Source organism: Leopardus geoffroyi, chromosome C1, assembly GCF_018350155.1.
Source record: "Leopardus geoffroyi isolate Oge1 chromosome C1, O.geoffroyi_Oge1_pat1.0, whole genome shotgun sequence".
NCBI lineage: Eukaryota > Metazoa > Chordata > Mammalia > Carnivora > Felidae > Leopardus > Leopardus geoffroyi.
The window spans coordinates 13,093,437-13,112,528 of record NC_059328.1 but is presented as its reverse complement, the minus strand read 5'-3'; the positions used below and the strand labels follow the sequence as shown (position 1 = coordinate 13,112,528).

The 19,092-nt window shown below is 55.7% G+C and overlaps 1 protein-coding gene across 2 annotated transcripts in view; it reads right to left on the bottom strand.

Annotated features, from left to right (window-relative positions):
* IGSF21 (immunoglobin superfamily member 21) overlaps window positions 1-19,092 on the bottom strand; it is a 231,607-nt gene that overhangs the window by 140,872 nt on the left and 71,643 nt on the right. Inside the window, exon 1 of one of the 2 annotated variants that reach the window (XM_045475842.1) lies at window positions 6,625-6,706. The exons of the other annotated variant lie outside the window; for it this stretch is intronic. Coding sequence (XP_045331798.1) covers window positions 6,625-6,691 — 67 coding nt within the window. The 5' untranslated portion in view covers window positions 6,692-6,706. Of the gene's footprint in view, window positions 1-6,624; window positions 6,707-19,092 lie in introns of those variants that run through there. 2 annotated transcript variants of the gene reach the window in all.

Below are 19,092 nucleotides of genomic sequence, written 5' to 3'. Positions count from 1 at the left end.
TCTGAGCCCCCCCAGCCTTTGCAGGGAGACGTGCCTGCTACTTTCCGGCATCCATCCCTGCCCCAATCTCCAGGCTCTTGTGAAATATTCCCACTCTGTGATCTCCAGCCAGCTAATCAAATTCCCCTCTGTCAGACGCAGTAGACGCTCAAAAGCCTCGTAGTATTAATGTATTATTCATGACGTATGCATTATTTACCATTAGTTTGTTTATTTATTATTAATTTGTGTTTCATTATTGATAATGACGTGGTTATACTATTAATAAGAAGGCTGGGGAAGGCTGTGCTGTGACCCTCTGCTGACGCCTGACGCTGCTCCAATTCCCTGGCGAGCCAAGACGGGGAAGGGGCCGTCTTTCTTCCCATTTTGTGGATGGGAGAACTGAGGACAGAGAAGGGCAAGATTCGTCCAGTCAGTCGCCTTGTCTCTGAGCTGTATACCAGGGAAGGTGAGGGGGGCGAAAAGCTTCATTAGGCGGCGTGTCCTCAGTTGACAAGAGGGCCACGGGTCTGGGTTCCTGCAGGAGGCTGATGCTGGTCTCCGTCTGGAACCTCGTGCTCTGCTCGTCCCAGGCTCCTTCACCCGAGTCCATCCGGGGCGCAGAAGCTGTCTTTGCTCTATCTTGTACACGGCCCCTGCTCTGCGTGTGTGCGTGCTCCCCAAACCCTATCCCTCCTCCCCCGAGGGCTCATTTCCCAGCCTCCCTTGCGGGATGGTGGGGCCATATGACTGAATCCTGGCCGTGGGGTGTGGCTTCCAGGCCTGGGCCCTAGGAACGGCCTGTGCCACCCTCCCCACCCCCTCTCTGTGCCAGCTGCCTGGACGGAGGGGGCGCCGAGGACCTGGAGAGGGGCAGAGCCGTCAGGCGGAAAGAGCCTGGGTACTGGAATGACAGCATGGAATGACGTCCTCCCGCGGTCCCCGATGGACAAGGATACGAATGAGGAATAAAACGTCACTGTGTTCAGCTGCTGAGATTTTGTCACAGCAGTGACTCTACTAATACGTTCCACTAATATCGTGCACACAGTAGGTACTCAGAAGGGTCTCAGTGAAAACAAAGCGAACGGGCAGATAAAGAAATAAGCCACAAGATCAGTCGATGGTTCTGGCTACATTGTCGTTGAGCTGGGCTCCCAAACCACAGATTACCATGGGGAAGTGGCCTTCTTGATCTTGAATCGGGGCCCTCCTGTTCTACAATGGATAAACTGAAGCCCAGAGAAGGGAAGAGCCGTGGCCAAGGTCACAGGAACAATCGACAAGTAACTTAAGACCAGGACCCAGGTCTCCTGAAGCAGAGTCCTGGGGCCCTTCTGCCAGCCCATCGGCTTCTTTCCAGCTGTATTTCATCTGACAGCCTGCTGTGCCCTCTGGAGCTTTCTCTGCATCCTTGGGGGCGGGTGGGGGGAACCACTGTTTCTCTATCCTTGGGTCAGGCCAGCATCCAAGAGCAGGTGGGCCTTCCGGGAGGCAGAAGGCTGTGATGCGGGATGCCCACGAAATGCCCGACGAGCCCTGGCCACCTTGCAGGGCCTTTTCCGGGGCCAGGGCCCTCCCGGGCAGGGCTGGCTGTGCAGCCGACAACGCGGAAGCCACAGGCCGTGGCAGGAAGAAAAGGAAAACAGCTTCCGACCTTGAAGCCAAAGCCCTGGCTTGTTCTGCCATGGACACACAGGGCAAGTCCCCATGCCTCCCAAGGCCTCAGTGGTCTCTTCTGAAAGAGGGGCTCATGGTGCTCACTGCTCAGGGCAATGGTGACATCAAAACGCCTTCTTTGTATGGGGATACTTATCCTCATTTCTGAGGGCTGGGAGGGCCGGGGACAAGGCAGATACAGGGAACTGATTGCCGTGCCCCTCACGAGGGGCGGGTGCAGGTGGGGACCGCCCGGCCATCACTCCCCTACCCTGGCTGCCCGGCTTCCCCACGGGCTCCCCTCTGGCACCGGCAAGACTGCTCAAAGGACTTTTCTAGAAAGCTTTGGGGCAGACGGCCCAGTTTGGGTTGGCCGTTGGGGCTAAGCCTTGGGAGCACAGAGGCTGAACAGGCACCGCCCTCCCCCACCTTGTACCCTCTACGGAGCGCCGCCTGGCAGACTTGTTTCCTCCAACTTCCTTCGAGAGCACGAGGACAGACTCGTGAGCCACTGGGAGGCTTCTCTGACTTAGAATAAAATTTAAAATATGGAGCACACGTTATTAAGGAATATTTTAAAAGAAAAATAGTTATTACTCAAGGAACATAGTCTAAGCTAGGTTATAAACTGGGCTTAATCAGTAAAACGAGGCAACTTAATGAAAAAAATTACAATTTAAAATAGGCCCACATTAAATAATAATGCCTCAGAAACACAGAGGTCCTTTAGCCTATAAGAATTAATTGTTGGACTCGGAAGCTAAAGGCATGATAAAGGAATCCTTAATTTTTGGATCTTTTATTTTTTCTCTCCCAAAAAGGCATCTTGCATTACACTAGACTTCCTTCACTTTGGCACCCACGGATCTGGAGATTTGCAAAGGGAATCCCTTCCATGGCCATCGTCTCCTCCCATCTGTGATTCGAATGGTCCCGATGAAGTGTGGCTTTGCTCGCTGGATCTGCGCGGGTGCTACATAAACTCACGTGACAGAGTTTCGCATTGATGATTTAGGGGATGGGTTCACTTGGCAGAATCAAAGCCCCCGAGTTAAGGCTCTTCAAGCAGGGCGACTCAAGTCGTTAGGGCGGTAGCCTTACCGGTCCATGCGACCTCCAACCTTCACTCTAGAAACCACTAGAAATGGTCCCATGGGGGCGCCCGGGTGGCTCAGTTGGTTAAGCGTCCAACTCTTGGTTTCGGCTCGGGTCATGATTTTGCGGTTCGTGGGTTCGGGCCCCGCGTTGGGCTCTGGGCTGGCAGTGCAGAGCCTGCTTGGGATTCTCTCTCCCTCTCTCTCTGCCCCTCCCCTCTTCACGTTTTCTTTCTCTCTCTCTCTCTCTCTCAAAATAAATAAACTAAAACTTAAAAAAAAAAAAAAAAAGAAATGATCCCATAAAGCAGAGTGGTCTCAACCAGGGGCAATTTTTGCATTCCCCAGGGGATGTCTGGCAGGGTCTGGTGATCTTTCTGGCTGTCACAACTGGCATCTATATGTCGTGGCCAGGGATGTGCAAACATCCTTTAAGGCACAGGAGGAGCCCCGCAATCGAGAGCCGTCCGGCCCCAAACGTGCCTCCAACAGCGAAGGAGAGCAAACTTCTGGAAGGTAGGAATGTGCACTCAGAAGTTTGCAGGCACGAGAGCCCGAGAGAGCCTGCACACATCAGAACCAGCTGTCTGAAGCTGGGAAGGTGGATTCTTGAAAACCTCCCCCTCGACATGACCCCGGCACCCGCTGTGCCCAACGCCTCTCACCCGAGCTTCTTTACTACCGAAATGGATCAACTCATTCCATCAGAGCATCTCTCCTGCCCTCCAGAACCTATTTGGATCGTGCGATCCAAGCATCCCAGGAGAAAGTTCTCTCACGGTCACCCTTGGCCAAGTGCATTTATTTTGCAAAGCAAAGGAGCCCAAGCTCACAAAAGGGAGAGTCTTCAGGGCTCCTGCCTCCCAGGGGAGCACTCAGTGCCTCCCTCCTCGCCAATCTTGCTCTGCCTGCTTGGCAGAAGCAATCTGGTCCTCATATTAATACTTTATTAAACGCACGCGTCGTGCAAGATACACATCAGCCTATTACAGCTGTTCAGTTATAGAGTGCCTTCTTGTCACCCGAAGGCTATTCGGGCCTGATTCGCTCACCATCTAACTTCTTCCTGCTTCAGGCCAAGGGACAGATTGAGTGGGGGGGTGAGATGGGGAGGAAGTGGGTCGGTGCGGGGTGAGCCGGAGATATTTAGTCCCGTCCTCCGAGGCTCCAGGCTTCCTGCTTCCCAGGGAGGACAGAAAGGCACGGGACCTCGACGGAAGAGTTGCACGAACCACGTCCGGGGCCAGATAAAATTCAGGAATGAGCCTCCCATGATAGTTCTAGCTCAACTTACCCAAGAACAGCAAGCCTGCTGGGTGCAGGCATTGAGCAGGCCAGCCAGCCCTTCCGGTAGCAACGGGCTTGAGGCGGACCGCGAAAACAGGCCGGCATCCTGCTCTGTTCCTAACTCCATGCTCTGGGAATTCGAGGCTCCAGTCTTCGTAATCCATCGAGCAAGAATCCCGATGCCTGCCTCCCGGGGTTGGAGAGAATACATGCACAGCGCTAACGTATCACTCAACACGCGGCTGACCCTAGCACGGTCGGCACGATTTTATTCCTTTTTAGAAGCAGGATTTATGGCAAAATGCACCAATCTCAAGTGAGCAACTCGATGAACGTCTTCATATCACACGCTCACGCAACCCCCCCCCCCGCCCCGCCCCGGATCAAAACACAGAACGTTCCCAGCAGCCTTGGAAGTTCCCTCGCGCTCCTCGCCAGGCCCCTGCCCCCACCCCAAGGGTGCCCTCTGTTCTGGCTTCGCCATCACCGATTAGCTTTGCCTCTTGGCCCTCATAGAAATAGAATCATGCAAGACGCGCCCTTGTGTGTCCGGCCACTTTGTCTCAGCACGGTGTGTGTGACATTCATCTATGAGTTGCATTTATCAGTAGTTTGTGCCTTAAAAATACGATCCCTGGGTAATATTCTGTTGTATGAGATACCGCTATCCATTTACCCATTCTACCACTGAGGGATGTTTCAGGTGGTTTCTAGTTTGGGCAGATTATAAATAAAGCCGATCGTGTCACTGAAATATGAATCTTAGCCCCAGGGGACAACCGGCCAACCCCTTTCTTCCCAGGGAAACTGATCTCTGTCTTCAGCCAGGTCCTGGTGGGGAGGCCCACCGGTAGGTAATGAAGGACAAAGGCTGCCTTCAACGTGCCCACGCAGCCCTCTGGGACCTTTGCCCTTCCTCTCAGGGGCACTCGGGATATCCCGCGAGAATGTTGGCCACTTAACTGCCTTTGATGGGAAGGGCTCTTCCCGCCCCTCCTCCCGCCACCGTCTCCTAGGGGCCCATCAAAGCCCATCTCCGACCCCTCCCCAAAGAGATGGCACTGCGTTTGAAACCGCTTTGCTTGTCGCACGCAGACAAGTCCTTCTGTGTCTCATCCTCGCACAAGCCTGTGGGGAGGCCAGTGTCCCCATTTTTCAGGGAGGAAAACTGAAGCCCACGGATTCATTCACTTGCTCACTTACCGGACAAATAGGTATGAGACCCCTGTTAGCTGCTGGGCCCACGCACCTGGAAAGAGCCAAGAATGAAGCTGGTGGGAGACGCGTAAACGCAGAAGCGCACCTCTTGGCACATTCTCTCCCCTTCTGCCTCCTTCAGCCCCGGGCGCCCTTGTATCCTCCCAAATCCTCCGCCTGCTTTCTGCACCATTAGTCTCGGCTCCCGGTGAGATGAAATTCTCTGTGGTTGCTTTTCTCCCCCCTCGACCCTTCCGTAATCCACAACAAGCCTTAGGAACACAGAAGCGCCTAATAAATGCTCTGAAGCGCACGAAGGAGGGTGGAATTGTTGACCTGACGGTGTAATTCTGAATTTCCGAGTCTACGTTAAGAGAGGCTTGCTCACACCCAAAGAGCCCTCCCACAAGTAGGTGTCGCGTGTGTGGGGGGCAAAGCACGTCAAGGTCCAAGAAGGACCCGGCATGCCCTTGCTGGCTGAAGAGGGGATATGCAGATAGCCTACAGGGGCAGAGAGCAGTCCCCACGGCCAGCCACCGAGCAGACACAGACCTCGGTCCTACACCCACAAGGAACCGAACGCTGCAGCGAGCCACACGTGATTGGAAGTGGATTCTCCCCCAGAAATCTCCAGACGACAGCCTGGAAGGCCACCACCTTGTGAGGCCCCGAGCAGGGAAATGAGGCTAGCCCACGAAGACTGCTCGCCTACAGAAATGTGAGCCAAGAGACGGTTGTTGCTTTCAGCCGCCGATACGACATGCTTGTTTGGGACCACGGCAGCCGGTGGCTTCTGAAGCGCCAAGCAGACCGCACCACTCCCCTGCTCCAAGGATTCATGCAGCTCCCAGCTCGCTGGACAGTGAGAACCACGGCCTTCTTGTGGTCCGGAAGGCCAGCACAGCTCCCTTGCGTCTTACCACACCCTCTGGCTCACTCCGTTCCAGCCACACTGGCCTCTTTGTTTTGCCGTAAACACCCCAAGCTCGTTCGTACCTCAGGACCTTTGCACCTGCTGTTTCTTCTTCCTGGAACGCTATCTTCCCAGACTATGTGCATGGCTTGCTTACTCATTTCATTTTGATCTCTGCTCATTGTCGTGCCCACTGCCCGTCCCCCCCGCCCGCTCTGGAGGCCTTCCTTGATCGCCCAATCTAAAATTCTCCAAAATGCCCACCTAACTTCTCTCCTATCCCTGAAATTGCTTCACTTTGCATAACCCTACGTCTCTGTCCGACACTGTGTTTTAACTTATGTGGATTTAGTAACAATTACGGATACGCTTCTATCCCTGCGGACCAGAACGTCAGCCCCACAAGGGGATAGGCTTTGTCTGTCTGTTCACTGCAGTGTCTCCAGCACCGGGGACGGCATCTGGGAATCATCACCACCATAGAGTACTTACGGTGAGCGAGGCGCTGTATCAGGTGCCGTTTACTACTTTCAGGAAAACGACGAGTCAACACGACCATCCTTCGGCATTACGACAGATTATCCTACAGACCAAGCTTCCAAAAGAAAAATCCCACAGGCACGATTCTCTGCTTGCTCATGAATCCTCGACAGCTTCCAAGGTTTTCCCTGACTCTGATTCCGGGCTCCCTTTTGATTAGAATCCTGTGTATAGGTCACCTTGAGTCAGCTGTCCCGGGGGCACAGCTGGGACTCTTAAGGCTTCAGCAGATTTGGAGGCAAAAGGCTCGGGAGGCACCCCTTGGTGGGGTTCAGATCCCAACATATGAATTTGGGGTGGACACAAACATTCCTTCCATAACAGCGACACCGTAATCATCTAACACTTTTCCCGACGAGCCCAGAGAGGGGGAGCGTTTCTAAGTCCTCTTGGATCCTGTATTTCCAACCTCAGTCTGTCTCAAACAACATCGCAAAGGGGGTTTTGAACACCGAAACTGAAACGAGACCGGCCTCGTGTTTTATTTCCAAAGCCGATTCTCGGGGTTAGCTCCCTTCACAATGGGCTGTTTGAGTCAGCCCCCTTCTCCATCCTTCTCCCTGTCGGCAAGATAAGAAGGGGTCGGGTTAAGATCAAGGATGACAAATGTCCCCTGGACGCATGGGATGTTTTTTTTTTTCCACGGAGAAGGCAACTTCCCACTGGGTTCTGGAAGAAGAGACCCAGCCTGCTCTTATCAATATTTTTATCTTTTTTTTTTTTTTAATTTTTTTTTCAACGTTTATTTATTTTTGGGACAGAGAGAGACAGAGCATGAACGGGAGAGGGACAGAGAGAGAGGGAGACACAGAATCGGAAACAGGCTCCAGGCTCTGAGCCATCAGCCCAGAGCCCGACGCGGGGCTCGAACTCACGGACCGCGAGATCGTGACCTGGCTGAAGTCGGACGCTTAACCGACTGCGCCACCCAGGCGCCCCAATATTTTTATCTTTAATGACTTCTCTCATCGGTGACTTCAAGAATATTTGTTTATTGCAGAAAATAAATAATACCAGTAACAGTAAAGAAAAAAAACCACTCTGTCCTCACAGAGAAAGGCATTGCTGATAGTTTGGAATCCTCACCCCCACCCCCCATCAACATTTTAGTGGGACTCAGTGACATGGTGTCATTGGACATGTAAACCCAAATTGTCTCATGCCCAATAATGAGGGTTAAGGTGTTTTTTTTTTTTTTAAAGTTTATTTATTTATTTGGAGAGAGAGAGAGAGGGAGAGAGAGACAATGCAAGCGAGTAGGGGAGGGGCAGAGAGAGAGGGAGAGAGAGAGAATGCAAGCGAGTAGGGGAGGGGCAGAGAGAGAGGGAGAGAGAATGCAAGCGGGTAGGGGAGGGGCAGACAGAGAGGGAGAGAGACAATGCAAGCGAGTAGGGGAGGGGCAGAGAGAGAGGGAGAGAGAGAGAATGCAAGCGAGTAGGGGAGGGGCAGAGAGAGAGGGAGAGAGAATGCAAGCGAGTAGGGGAGGGGCAGACAGAGAGGGAGAGAAACAATGCAAGCGAGTAGGGGAGGGGCAGAGAGAGAGGGAGAGAGAGAATGCAAGCGAGCAGGGGAGGGGCAGAGAGAGAATGCAAGCAAGTAGGGGAGGGGCAGAGAGAGAGGGAGAGAGAGAATGCAAGCGAGTAGGGGAGGGGCAGGGAGAGAGGGAGAGAGAGAATGCAAGCGAGTAGGGGAGGGGCAGAGAGAGAAGGAGAGAGAGAATGCAAGCGAGTAGGGGAGGGGCAGAGAGAGAGGGAGAGAGAATGCAAGCGAGTAGGGGAGGGGCAGAGAGAGGGAGAGAGAGAATGCAAGCGAGTAGGGGAGGGGCAGAGAGAGAGGGAGAGAGAGAATGCAAGCGAGTAGGGGAGGGGCAGAGAGAGAGAGGGAGAGAGAGAATGCAAGTGAGTAGGGGAGGGGCAGGGGAGGGGCAGAGAGAGAAGGAGAGAGAATGCAAGCGAGTAGGGGAGGGGCAGAGAGAGAGGGAGAGAGACAATGCAAACGAGTAGGGGAGGGGCAGAGAGACAGGGAGAGAGAGAATGCACACGAGTAGGGGAGGGGCAGAGAGAGAGGGAAAGAGAGAATCCCAAGCAGGCTCTACACTGTCCGTGCAGAGCCCAACTCGGGGCTCAACCCCAAGAACCGGGAGATCATGACCTGAGCCGAAACCAAAGGTCAGGTGGCCCCGTGAGGGTTAAGTTCACGTGTCAACTTGAAGGGGTCATGGGGGGGCCCGGGCTAAACATTATTGCCGGGCACATCTGAAAGGGTGTTTCTGGATGAGATTAGCGTTTGAATCAGGGGACTCGCAAAGTAGATTACCCTTCCGGGCGTGGGTGGGCAGCCACCACTCCATGGAGGCCCAGAAAGAGAATGGAAGACAGAGGAAGGAGGAATTTGCTTCCTTATTGGCTCTCAGGCGCTCAGGTGTCTGGACTCGGACCGAATCACATCACTGGCTTTCCCGGGTCTCCAGCACACAGACGGCAGATCGTGGGACTTCTCCGCCTCTGTTTCTCTGGAGAGCCCTGACTCACACAGATTCCTAGACCCAAGAGTGGGGTCTAGAGGGAGAGAATCTTGGGGATGAGTTTTCTGGCTTGGTTCTGGGGTTTCCGGAACTGGCTCTCTACTCTGATTAGATGTGCAGATGCTACTGACTATTTATTTCTGTCTTCGGCGGTTGGAGCTGCTCTCACAGAATATCCCAGACCGAGGGGCTTATAAACAACAGAAATGAGTTTCTCACAGTTCTGGAGGCTGGGAATTCTAAGATCAAGGCGCTGACACATTGAGGGTCTGGTGAGGGCCCCTTCTTGCCGCGTAGATGGGCTCTTGTCTCCGTGTCCTCGCAGGGTGAGGGAACCCTCTGGGGTCTCCTTCATAAGGACGCCGATCCCATCCATGAGCGCTCCGCCCTCGTGACCTATCACCTCCCAGAGGCCCCACCTCCCCATGCCATCACCTTGGGGGTTCCGATCCCAACATACGAATTTGGGGTGGACACATTCAGTCCATCACAGCAACACCGTAATCATCTAAAACTTTTCCCAACCAGCCCAGAGAAGGGGGGCTCTCGTAAGTCCTCTCGGATCCTGTGTTTCCGACCTCGAGCTGTCTCAAACAACATCGCAAAGGGGGTCTCGAACGCCTAAACTGTAAGGAGAGCACTTGCAACTATGAAGGAGTTTCTCCTGCAGGCCCCACCCCGCTGCCCAGCTCAACAGGGAGGCAGGATATGGCCTGAGAGGTCAACTTGTCCATCCCCCTGCCTCCAGGCTGAAACCAGGCCACGAATTGGATGCGAGCCCCATTCCTCTAGGATTTCCCCCTTCTTTCCGTTCTTGCCCCACCTGCGTCTTTGTTTTCAGGACTGAGGGAAACCGATTCTCGTGCTCCCAGGGCAACCGGATGCGGACCGCTTTGTCTCCATGTTTGCAAATCTGAGCGACTCTTCTCCGAGACCCGACCTTCCCGGGACCTCCTCCCTTTCACTCCCCTCCGTCCCTGAGCCCGGGCTCACAGATGTCACACCAAGCAGCTGGCACTCAGAAGGTAAGCTGGCAGCCACATAACACTATCAAGTGGACACCACCCCCCCGATAGGGGGACCTGGGTGTCACCCGTTGCTTGGAGGTCGTCCGGGTCCTGGCTCACGTTAGGTGCCTTTCAGGTGGTTATGAATGAGAAGCGACAGCAGCGGGAAGCAGACCACGGCGGCTAAGGGCCCGTACCCTGGAGCTCGACTAGCTGGGTTCGAATCCCTGCTCTGCCTTGGGCAAGTGACCGCGCCACCCTGAGCCTCGGTTCCCCCATCTGTGAAATGGAGACCACAGCAGTCCTTCATAGGGTCAGAGGAGTTCATGAGTTCGTATTCTCAGAGCAGTGCTCGGTACCTGGCTAGCCCTCCAAACCACAGACCTTTTACGATGGTGTCGTTATCATGGGCTGAACCTTGTCAGACACCTTGATAACTGCTTTATGGACTCTCCACAACCACCGATAAGACAAGAGCTGGTCACAGCTTGCAGACAAAGGACACAAGGCTTAGAGAGGCACACGCCAAACTGCGGCCCTCCCAGGGTCAAATCCTGCCCGTCGCCTGTTTTGGCAGGGCCCACCAGCTCAGAATGATTTTTAGGTTTGTAAATGGTTTGCATTTTAAATGGCTACACAAGTACCCACGTAACATGTTTGATTTTACCTCTCGGCCTGGAAACCTCTCTGGCTCTTTCAGAAAGCGTAACCCCAGGCTCAGAAAGGGCTACAGGCCGGGGGTGGCATTCTGAGTCCCAAAGGTGTCCCTTTTCAGACAGACCCTGCTGTCCTGGTTCTAGCAGACGTATCCCCCCTCAGCCCATGTGAAGGAGATTCAAACACCTTTCACTCATTTACTCGTTCAATGGCTGTTTATCAAGGCCCACAGGCAGAGCCAGCCACGGGCCTGTCCTCACGGGCCTCACATCGCTCGACACCTAGGGCCGCCTGTGGTGAGCCTTGCCATACCCGAGCTCTGGGGTCTCTACTGAAGGATTCTGGGGTCTCTACTGAAACTGGATTGACCAGGAATCTCCTCTGGTGGCTGATATGTTATGTCATTCAGAGAAAGCCCCCCCCGCCCCGAGAAGCTCAGGGATTTCAAATCCCACCATCGCATGCTGGCCCGACGTATTCTGTTCCTCCCCAGGGCCCTAGAATCCTAGAGAGCATCAGGAGTGGTGTCCCTCTCGTACCACCCGACCCCGCGTGGGGCCAGTGGGCCAGGCCCAAGGTGCCTCTCCCTGGGGCGGCCAGGGCTTAGCGGATGCCTGCTCTGTGCCCTCATTGAGTGTCATTGTTGACATTCCTCCCTTCCCTTGACTTCGCCGTCCAGCACGTTCTGATGGTGTCGATCGGAAACGGATACGCCGATTCAGGCAGGGAGGAAGGGCCACCAGAGTGTAATCAGAGCGGTCGTCCAATCATCGAGGGCATGATAAAGGCTCCTGGTGTCCGCCGTGGGCCAGCTTCCTGCGCCAGCCCCTGCCGGCCCGAGGAGAGTGAGATAGCATCGCTCAATCTACTTTGAATACATGGAGAGCTATAATAGGCTTATGAAAATATGGGTGTTTACAGCCTTGTTCTCGTCGTGGGAAGACTGACGTTGGGAAAGTGCACGATAGAAATCTGACATGCTTGGAGGATGTGAATGGAGTTAAAAGTGAAACGGGCAGGCGGGAGGCAGTGGGGGGGGGGGGGGGGCGGGGGCAGGTTCGGGCGGAAGGAGCCCGGCAGGCCCGGCACGGGATGTTCCAGTCGCTTGGTGCTCCCCGGGACTAAATTGGCCACTCCTGAGGTGGAAAGAGGGAGGGGAGGTCAGGGGGAGGGAGGACTGAGGTCACAGATTTAATATCTGGCTCATTTGTAGGTGGGTTTAATCAAGATTGGAGGACGGAAATAAATGATTCCACTTACGCACAGGGCACAGAAACGGGCGTCAGGTGCTTTGGAGCTCTTACCGCTGGCTTCCGGGAGGTTCTACGCAGAACGCTGAGGCTCGGATGTAAAACTTAAAATCTTGGGAGTGGGATGGGGGAGGGAGGCCTGTGAAGAAGGGCCGATCCTCATGGTCTAGTCAGGGGCAGAGGGGGCCAGGCCCCAGGGATAGATGCCCCCCTTACTATTTCCCTGAGGAGGGACAAGAGCTGGGTCCCAGCCCCTGGATATCCTGGATCAAGTCTGATGTCCGTCACCAACGTGCAGAAGGAGCTGGGACCAGAAGTCTGTTGGTGTGGCTTAAAGACCTGCTGGGAAATTTCTGGTCGAAAGATTTCTCTAGCTCTTTAATATTCCAGGGATAATTGTGTCCCTAGGTAGGAAAGCCTTCCCTTCAGCAACAACCTTAAAATGTTCTTGCTGCTGGATCAGTCCTCTGAGCCACAGTTCGGACGCCACCATTTCTCCTGCTCCACAACCCTCACTGGCTCCCCAGTGCCCTGGAGGCTGAAGTCTGCACTCCTCAGCCCTGCCAGATGTCAGTCCAGCTGCCCCTTAGCCTCTCCTCCAGGGAGCTCCGTCCCCCTCCCAGTACACGCTCAGTCCCTGACCCAGCCACCCGGGGCCGCTCAAGGACATCCCTTCCTCCAGCATTTTGCTGTTCCCTTTGCCCAGAATGCCCTCCTCGTCCTTCGGTATCCTTCTGGGCTCCGTTAATTGGTCCCTTGAGGGCCTTCCTAATTTCACTTCCCCTTGGTGTAAGGGGAACACTGTATCTTTGCTTCCATAAAAGCTCGTCTCTCTGGCAGGGTCCCCGTCTCATGTAAAGACTATCATCTGTTTACCCACCCATGCCTGGCTTAGAGCAGGATGAAGCAGCCGAGGACGGGATGGGGGCCCCATCTCAGCAACACCCTTCACGGGGCCGTGCTAAGGTAGATAAGGCCCACGACACTCCGAGCAGGGCCAGTTTAGTGGCAGAGGTCACCTCCAAGGGCACTAATGATCCCCACTATTGGAGTGAGGAAGGTCTGGCCGAAGGGTAGCAGGTGGGGCAAAACGTGTCCCCCAGAAGATATGTGAATGCCTTTCCCTTGGCACCTGTGAATGCGGCCTTTCTTGGAAATAGGGTCTTTGCAAACGCCGTCAAGATGAGGAAGGGCCCGGACCCAATATCTGGTGCCTTTATAAGGATTGGGAAATGTGGACACAGAGCCACGAGGATGCCATGTGGCGACGGAGGCAGAGACTGGAGGGACACATCGACAAGCCAAGGACTGCCGCAGACTGCCGGCCACGCCAGAAGCCGGAAGAGGCAGAGGGAGAATTCGAACCCAGGTCCCCTGCACGGGTCCCCCCCACCCCCAGTCCCATGGCCAACAGAGTCTCGGGGGGTCGCAAGCCCTGAGGGGGCGTTCCCCAGAGGTGCCCCCCACCCCCCCTGCCATCATCCCTCTGCAGGCTGTGCGATGGCCCGGGGGGGGGGGCTGATTCCCCAGGAGCATGAGCCCAGGAGGCGGGACCACCTCACCTGACGAAGCAGGGAGGGGGGCGCAGCTCCCGATAAAACTTTGCCCATTTGTTAACATGTGTTCCAAGCCCAGATTACCGGGCGCGGAGCAGACAATGCAGGCGATTAAACAGCGCTTTTGCGAGCTCAGTGGCTGTGATTGCCAGAGATGACAGATAGTGAAGCAGTGGAGCAGGATGTGGGGGTGCCCGGGGGCGGGGGGGGGGTGGCTGCTGGCTCCCTCAGGCTCCGTCACCACCACCACAGGCAACGTAACAGAAGGCACAGTCCCCATCAGGCAAGGGCAGCATCGCCAAATCAGAGACCCAGAGTCGCCGGGTCCGGGATGCTGAGGGCTCTACGGTCAGAGGACGCTCCATGCGACCGTCCCGCTGGGAGATGTTTGGAAGGGTGGTGCCCACGCTGTGCTCGGCAGACCTGAGCGATCTGGGAGGGGCCGGGGCATGAGGGAGTCCAGTGGCAGTCACTGCTGTGACAGGGACACTCATGGAGGTCTTACTCGGGTCGGACACCCTGCCTGTCTTATCTAATCTTCACTGTGTGAGAGGACTTCTAACATTATTCCCATTTTACAGATGATGAGACAGAGGCTTGGAGAGGTCAAGTTATGTAAACACATCACCTGGCCAGCCAGTCAGTATCGGGGGCAGCACTTGAACTCGGGGGCACCTCACCGATGGGACACAGAGTCCCCAAACTGCTCTAACTGGAGCAGGTCCCCTCTTACCTGTTTGACACAAAGTCGTGCATAAAGCTGTGTGCTCTGGGAGGACATTGGTCTGGTTCATGTGCCTCAAGTAAAGTCCTCGAGCCCTGGGGCCCCCGCCCTGGAGCCTCGTCCCTCCCTGCAGCCCGTGCCCCGAGAAAGTTGCTGCAGGGCCCCTCTCCTCGATGCCAGGACCGTCGGTCCCCTGTTGGCTACTGTCCCCGTCTGCCCCTCTGCCCTGTGTGCCACCTCCTGGTGCCCGCTGCTCCCTCTCTGTCCAGCCCTTGGGTATTGCACCTGGATTGCATTCCTGATCTCTCCAAGATGCTCCTCTCTCAGGGTCCTCCTTGCCCCCCCTACCCCCCACACAGGCCACTAGCTTGCATCTGGCCCCACGCCTGGGGCATCCCAGCCTCAGTCCCAGACCCACCAACAAGAGGGATTGGGCAGATGAGAGGGAGAGAAGGGACTGACAGGGAGACCCATCCAGCCACCCCACCTGTCCCACGGAGCCTGTGTGTGTATGTGGCGAGGGCAGAGGGACCACAGAGGCCTTCCCACTGTCATTTTATGCCAGTTCGTTGCAAACCACAAAGCCTTTTACGTCCATGATCTCCTTAGATCCTTGCAACACCCCAAGAGTTAAGTGGGGCCGGGAGGGGGGGGGGTGACCGGCCTCGGGTCACCCAGCTATGACGCGATGCCCAGGCCTGTGTTCCTCCTGGTACCTTTGCTTCAATACTCTGCCCTCCCTCTTGACCCCCTACATTTTATACGGTTGGCCTCACTCCCTAATTTTAGAAATTTTCCCGGCCCGGAAGGACCACTGGTTTTGCTGCAGCATGAGGAACGCGCCTTATCCAACATCACAAACTCATCTGGAGACCGTCTGTATTTTTCAAGCCCTGGCGGGGTGGGTTGTCCGTGTTTTATAGCTAGGAAAATAAAAAAAGGAGAGACAAATGAGGAATGTCCTCCCCCAGTAGCCTGCGGACCTGGCCCGCGCTCTCCTGGGTCTTGCCCTGGCAGCCACCTCCCTCCCTGCACAGGTCGGGGCCACCCTCCCGCCCATTGGCAGTCCAGGAGAAAAACGGGAGGCGAGACACCTGCCCCAGGGCACTGGAGCTGGCACCCAAGACTGGGGCACGTGCGACGCCCCGGAGCCCGCTCTGGGCGCTCTCCCCCAGCCTTGACCTCCACGGGCTCTTACTCTGGTAAACAGACACCCTCCCCACCCCGCGAAGTCGACCCTGACCTTGGCCCACGCACGAAACGGGACATTCTACTCAATCCCATGTTGATCTTGAGATACCTCGTCATCAATTGTCAGAAGACAGCAAAACATCATCTACGCTGAAAAACTGAAATTTTGTTAAAAACCATCTCTGCGCAAATGTCTGGAAGGGGTTAGGAGCCTCCTCTGAGCCAAATATTTTAACTTTGACTTTTTAAATTCTCATCCCCTTTTACAGATGGAGAAGCCGAGGCTTGGGGAGGTGAGCAGGTCTGCCCAGGAAGCACAGCTAAGAAGCAGCCACCCCAACAATAGCCACGCCTGCTAAGAGCAGATCCATCTACTGGGCATTGTTCTAAGCCCTCTGCTTTCCTCACAGCGCCCCCCTTTGAGATAATCTTGGTTATTTCCCCACTTGCTAGATGAGGTAACAGGCTCAGAGTAGGTAAGCCACAAACCCAAGGCCACACAGCTGGAGCGGCAGAACCAGGACTGGAACCCAGGCAGGCTGCCCAATCCAGATCCTGGGTTCAAGTACCACCTGGTGTGGTCCAAAGCCCACCCTCTTGCCTTACACCCAGTGGCCTCTCAGGAAATTCTGCAGCCAGTCTGGGATTCTGAGCATCAGCTGACATCAGGCAAGCTCATTCATTAGAACACCTGGCTGGATGAATGGCCTTGCTGAAGGCAGCGTTTGTGGGGGGACTATGGGTGCAGGAGGATTCCCAAGGTCCAGAAAGGTTAAGTAACTTGTCCAAGGTCACACAGCTTACTGTGGGCTGACGGAGACCTGGAATCCCAGGTCTTGGGCTCTCACACCTCCTGCGTTCAAGGGATCCCTCCCGAGCCCACGGTCCCCCAGGCTTGCCATCCGGGGCCACACCACCTCTTTTCTCTAGGCCTCGCTGCCCTCCAGGTGCTGACGAGGCTGGGTTGCCTGCCCATGACCTTGGGAAGGGACAGGAGTGGTTTTAGCAATCTAAACACACTCCTTCCTCGCATCAAGACACCCGAGCACTGAGTGATTTGTATGCTTGGAGCACGTCACCTCCTTTCAGGAGACAGAGAGGCTGCCTGAAAAGTCATTTTTCAGCATTTGACACAAAGTCTCTTTCGCTCTCTCGCGAAGCCAGATAACCATCAGCAGCCAGGCCGATTAGAAAAAATATATACTTGGTACCGGGAAGCTGGGGAAAGAGAGGAAGCCAGCCCGTCAGTCTTCCTTCACTCATTTGGATGGGACGTGGCACGGCTTTCCCACCCGGCGCTGCGGCGGGGGCAGAAGGTTATCTTCCGGACAGATCGGCGTCCTGGGAAAACAGCGCCTTCCTGGGGTGGTGGCCCAGGCCTGGGCTTGGGAATCACGAGGACAAGAGTTCAAGTCCCAGCTCTGACGCTTCCTAGGGGAGTGACCTTGGGCGAGTCACTTCCCCTCCCAATGCCTCAGTTTCTCCCTCTGACAAATGGGCATAATAACGGGGCTGTTATGCGGCTCAGGTAAGATAATGCATCGCGAGCGCTTGCATCAGAGTCTGGTGAATAGTGAGCCATCGATAAATGTCAGCTCTGATTTGGATCGTTTGGCGGGGTGGGGGGGGGCAACTTTAGGACCCGTGGAGCCCCGTGCTAAGCTGTGGCTGTGAAAACAGGCCTCAGGCTCTCTTCCTGACGTCTAAGTGTATTGGCTGTCGATCTCTGGGCCATGCAGTGTATATCTCAACACACTTCTGGGCCTGGCAGGCAAGGGAGAGAATCGGACCTCACCAGGCACGGTGGGTGGGCTCCACGGCCAGCAAATGGCAAACAGAGACCAGTTCTCTCTCTTCCCCTTGTGTGCCCCACCCGCACCCCCACAGCAGAAACGATGCCCTCTACACTCAGCAGGGACTCAGGAGCTGTCCAACACATGGCCCCTCCTCCCTGCGTGCAGATCAAATCGAATCCCGAAGGTCAATATAGAATCGGTTCGGTGAGCATTTAGTAACACCCACATCTCTCCCCTCGCTCCCCCCCCCCCCACCACCCCGGCATCTGTTCAGCCCGCTGGCACCTTTCCCTGGGATCACGGGACAACCTCCTTCCTGCCTCCCTGCCTCCAGCCTCGCAGAGCAGAACGCTCTTGCCAGCTTCGGTCCCCACCCCAGTGTCTGTGTCAAGGGGAAGGCCACCCCAGGAGAAAGCCCCAGCCTCCTCATCTGAGCTCCCCTTGCCCACCTTCTCTCTGGACGCACCTGCCAGCCTCAGCGAGTGCCTGCAGTTCTGGAAGGCTCTGAGCTCTCACGGCTGCTGGCAGGGCTTGGCACCTGCTGCTTATTCCTTGTGCGGCGACCTTCCCTCTCCTTCCGCATCAGCGCACTGCCTCACCTGTCACCTTCTGTGGGAAGCCTTCTCTGCTTCGGGACTGGGCTCCCCGCTGGCTCCCACGGTCCCCTGCGCTTCCCCCATGGACGGTCTCCGTCTGCGTGCCTGTCACCCCTCCAGACGGTCTCTCATTCCAGGCTGTGTTTTCGGTTCCTGGCACACAATTGTGCTCAGCAGCTACGTGTGGAATGAGAGAATCCACGGGGCACCTACTATGTGCTGCTTCCCGTGTAAGGCACTGGGAACACAGAAGAACCAAGCCCAGCACCTTGCCCGGGGGAGGTCAAGACTGAGCACCAGGGTGGACGCGACTTACCAACAGAGAACGTCAAGGTGCAAAGAGAACAGAATTCGTTCCAGACAGACACAGGCAACAGGGCAGGGGCAGCTCGGCACAGGGGCTGACACGTCCTAACGGAGTGAGGGCGTCTGGGGGGGGCTTCCCAGGGAAGGTCCCTGGTAGGTGCTGAGGGATCCGGAAGGTGAACAAAGAAGGGAAAGGAGGGGTCCCCGCGAGCCTCCCATCTATCCTTGGAGCCCCGCCCACCTCCAGCCTCCTCGTGCTGTGCCGCTGGAGGCAGGGGGCGCCCGGCCCTCCACGGGAGACAGTCTGGGGTTGTGCAAGAGCGAGCCCTCGCCGGATACGCTCCTGGGTTCGAGTCCGGCCCTGCCACTTTGTCCCCATGTGACCTTGAGTAGGACGTTTAACCTTCAGGAGGTTCCGTGAGATTGGAGTGACGTTATTATCCCCCTTCAAGAGGGGGCGTCCTGGGTTGATCAGGGCCCCCCAACATTCGCATCCACCCAGCACATCAGAATGTGGTCTTCTCTGGAAGTGAGGTCTCTGCAGAGGTGATCAGTTACAATGAGAGCCCTTACTGGAAGAGGAGAGACAGACCCACAGGGAGAGTGCCATGTGGCAGTGACAGAGAGGGGCGTGTCCACAAGCCACGGGACGCCAAGAATCACTGAGGACCAGCAGGGCTAAGGAAGGATCCTTCTCTGGAGCCGCTGGAGGGAACTCGGCCCTGCCAACGCCTTGATTTCAAAGTCTCACCTTCATGGCCGTGAGAGAATAAATTTCTCTTGTTTTTAGCCACCCGGGTCGTGGTAATTTGT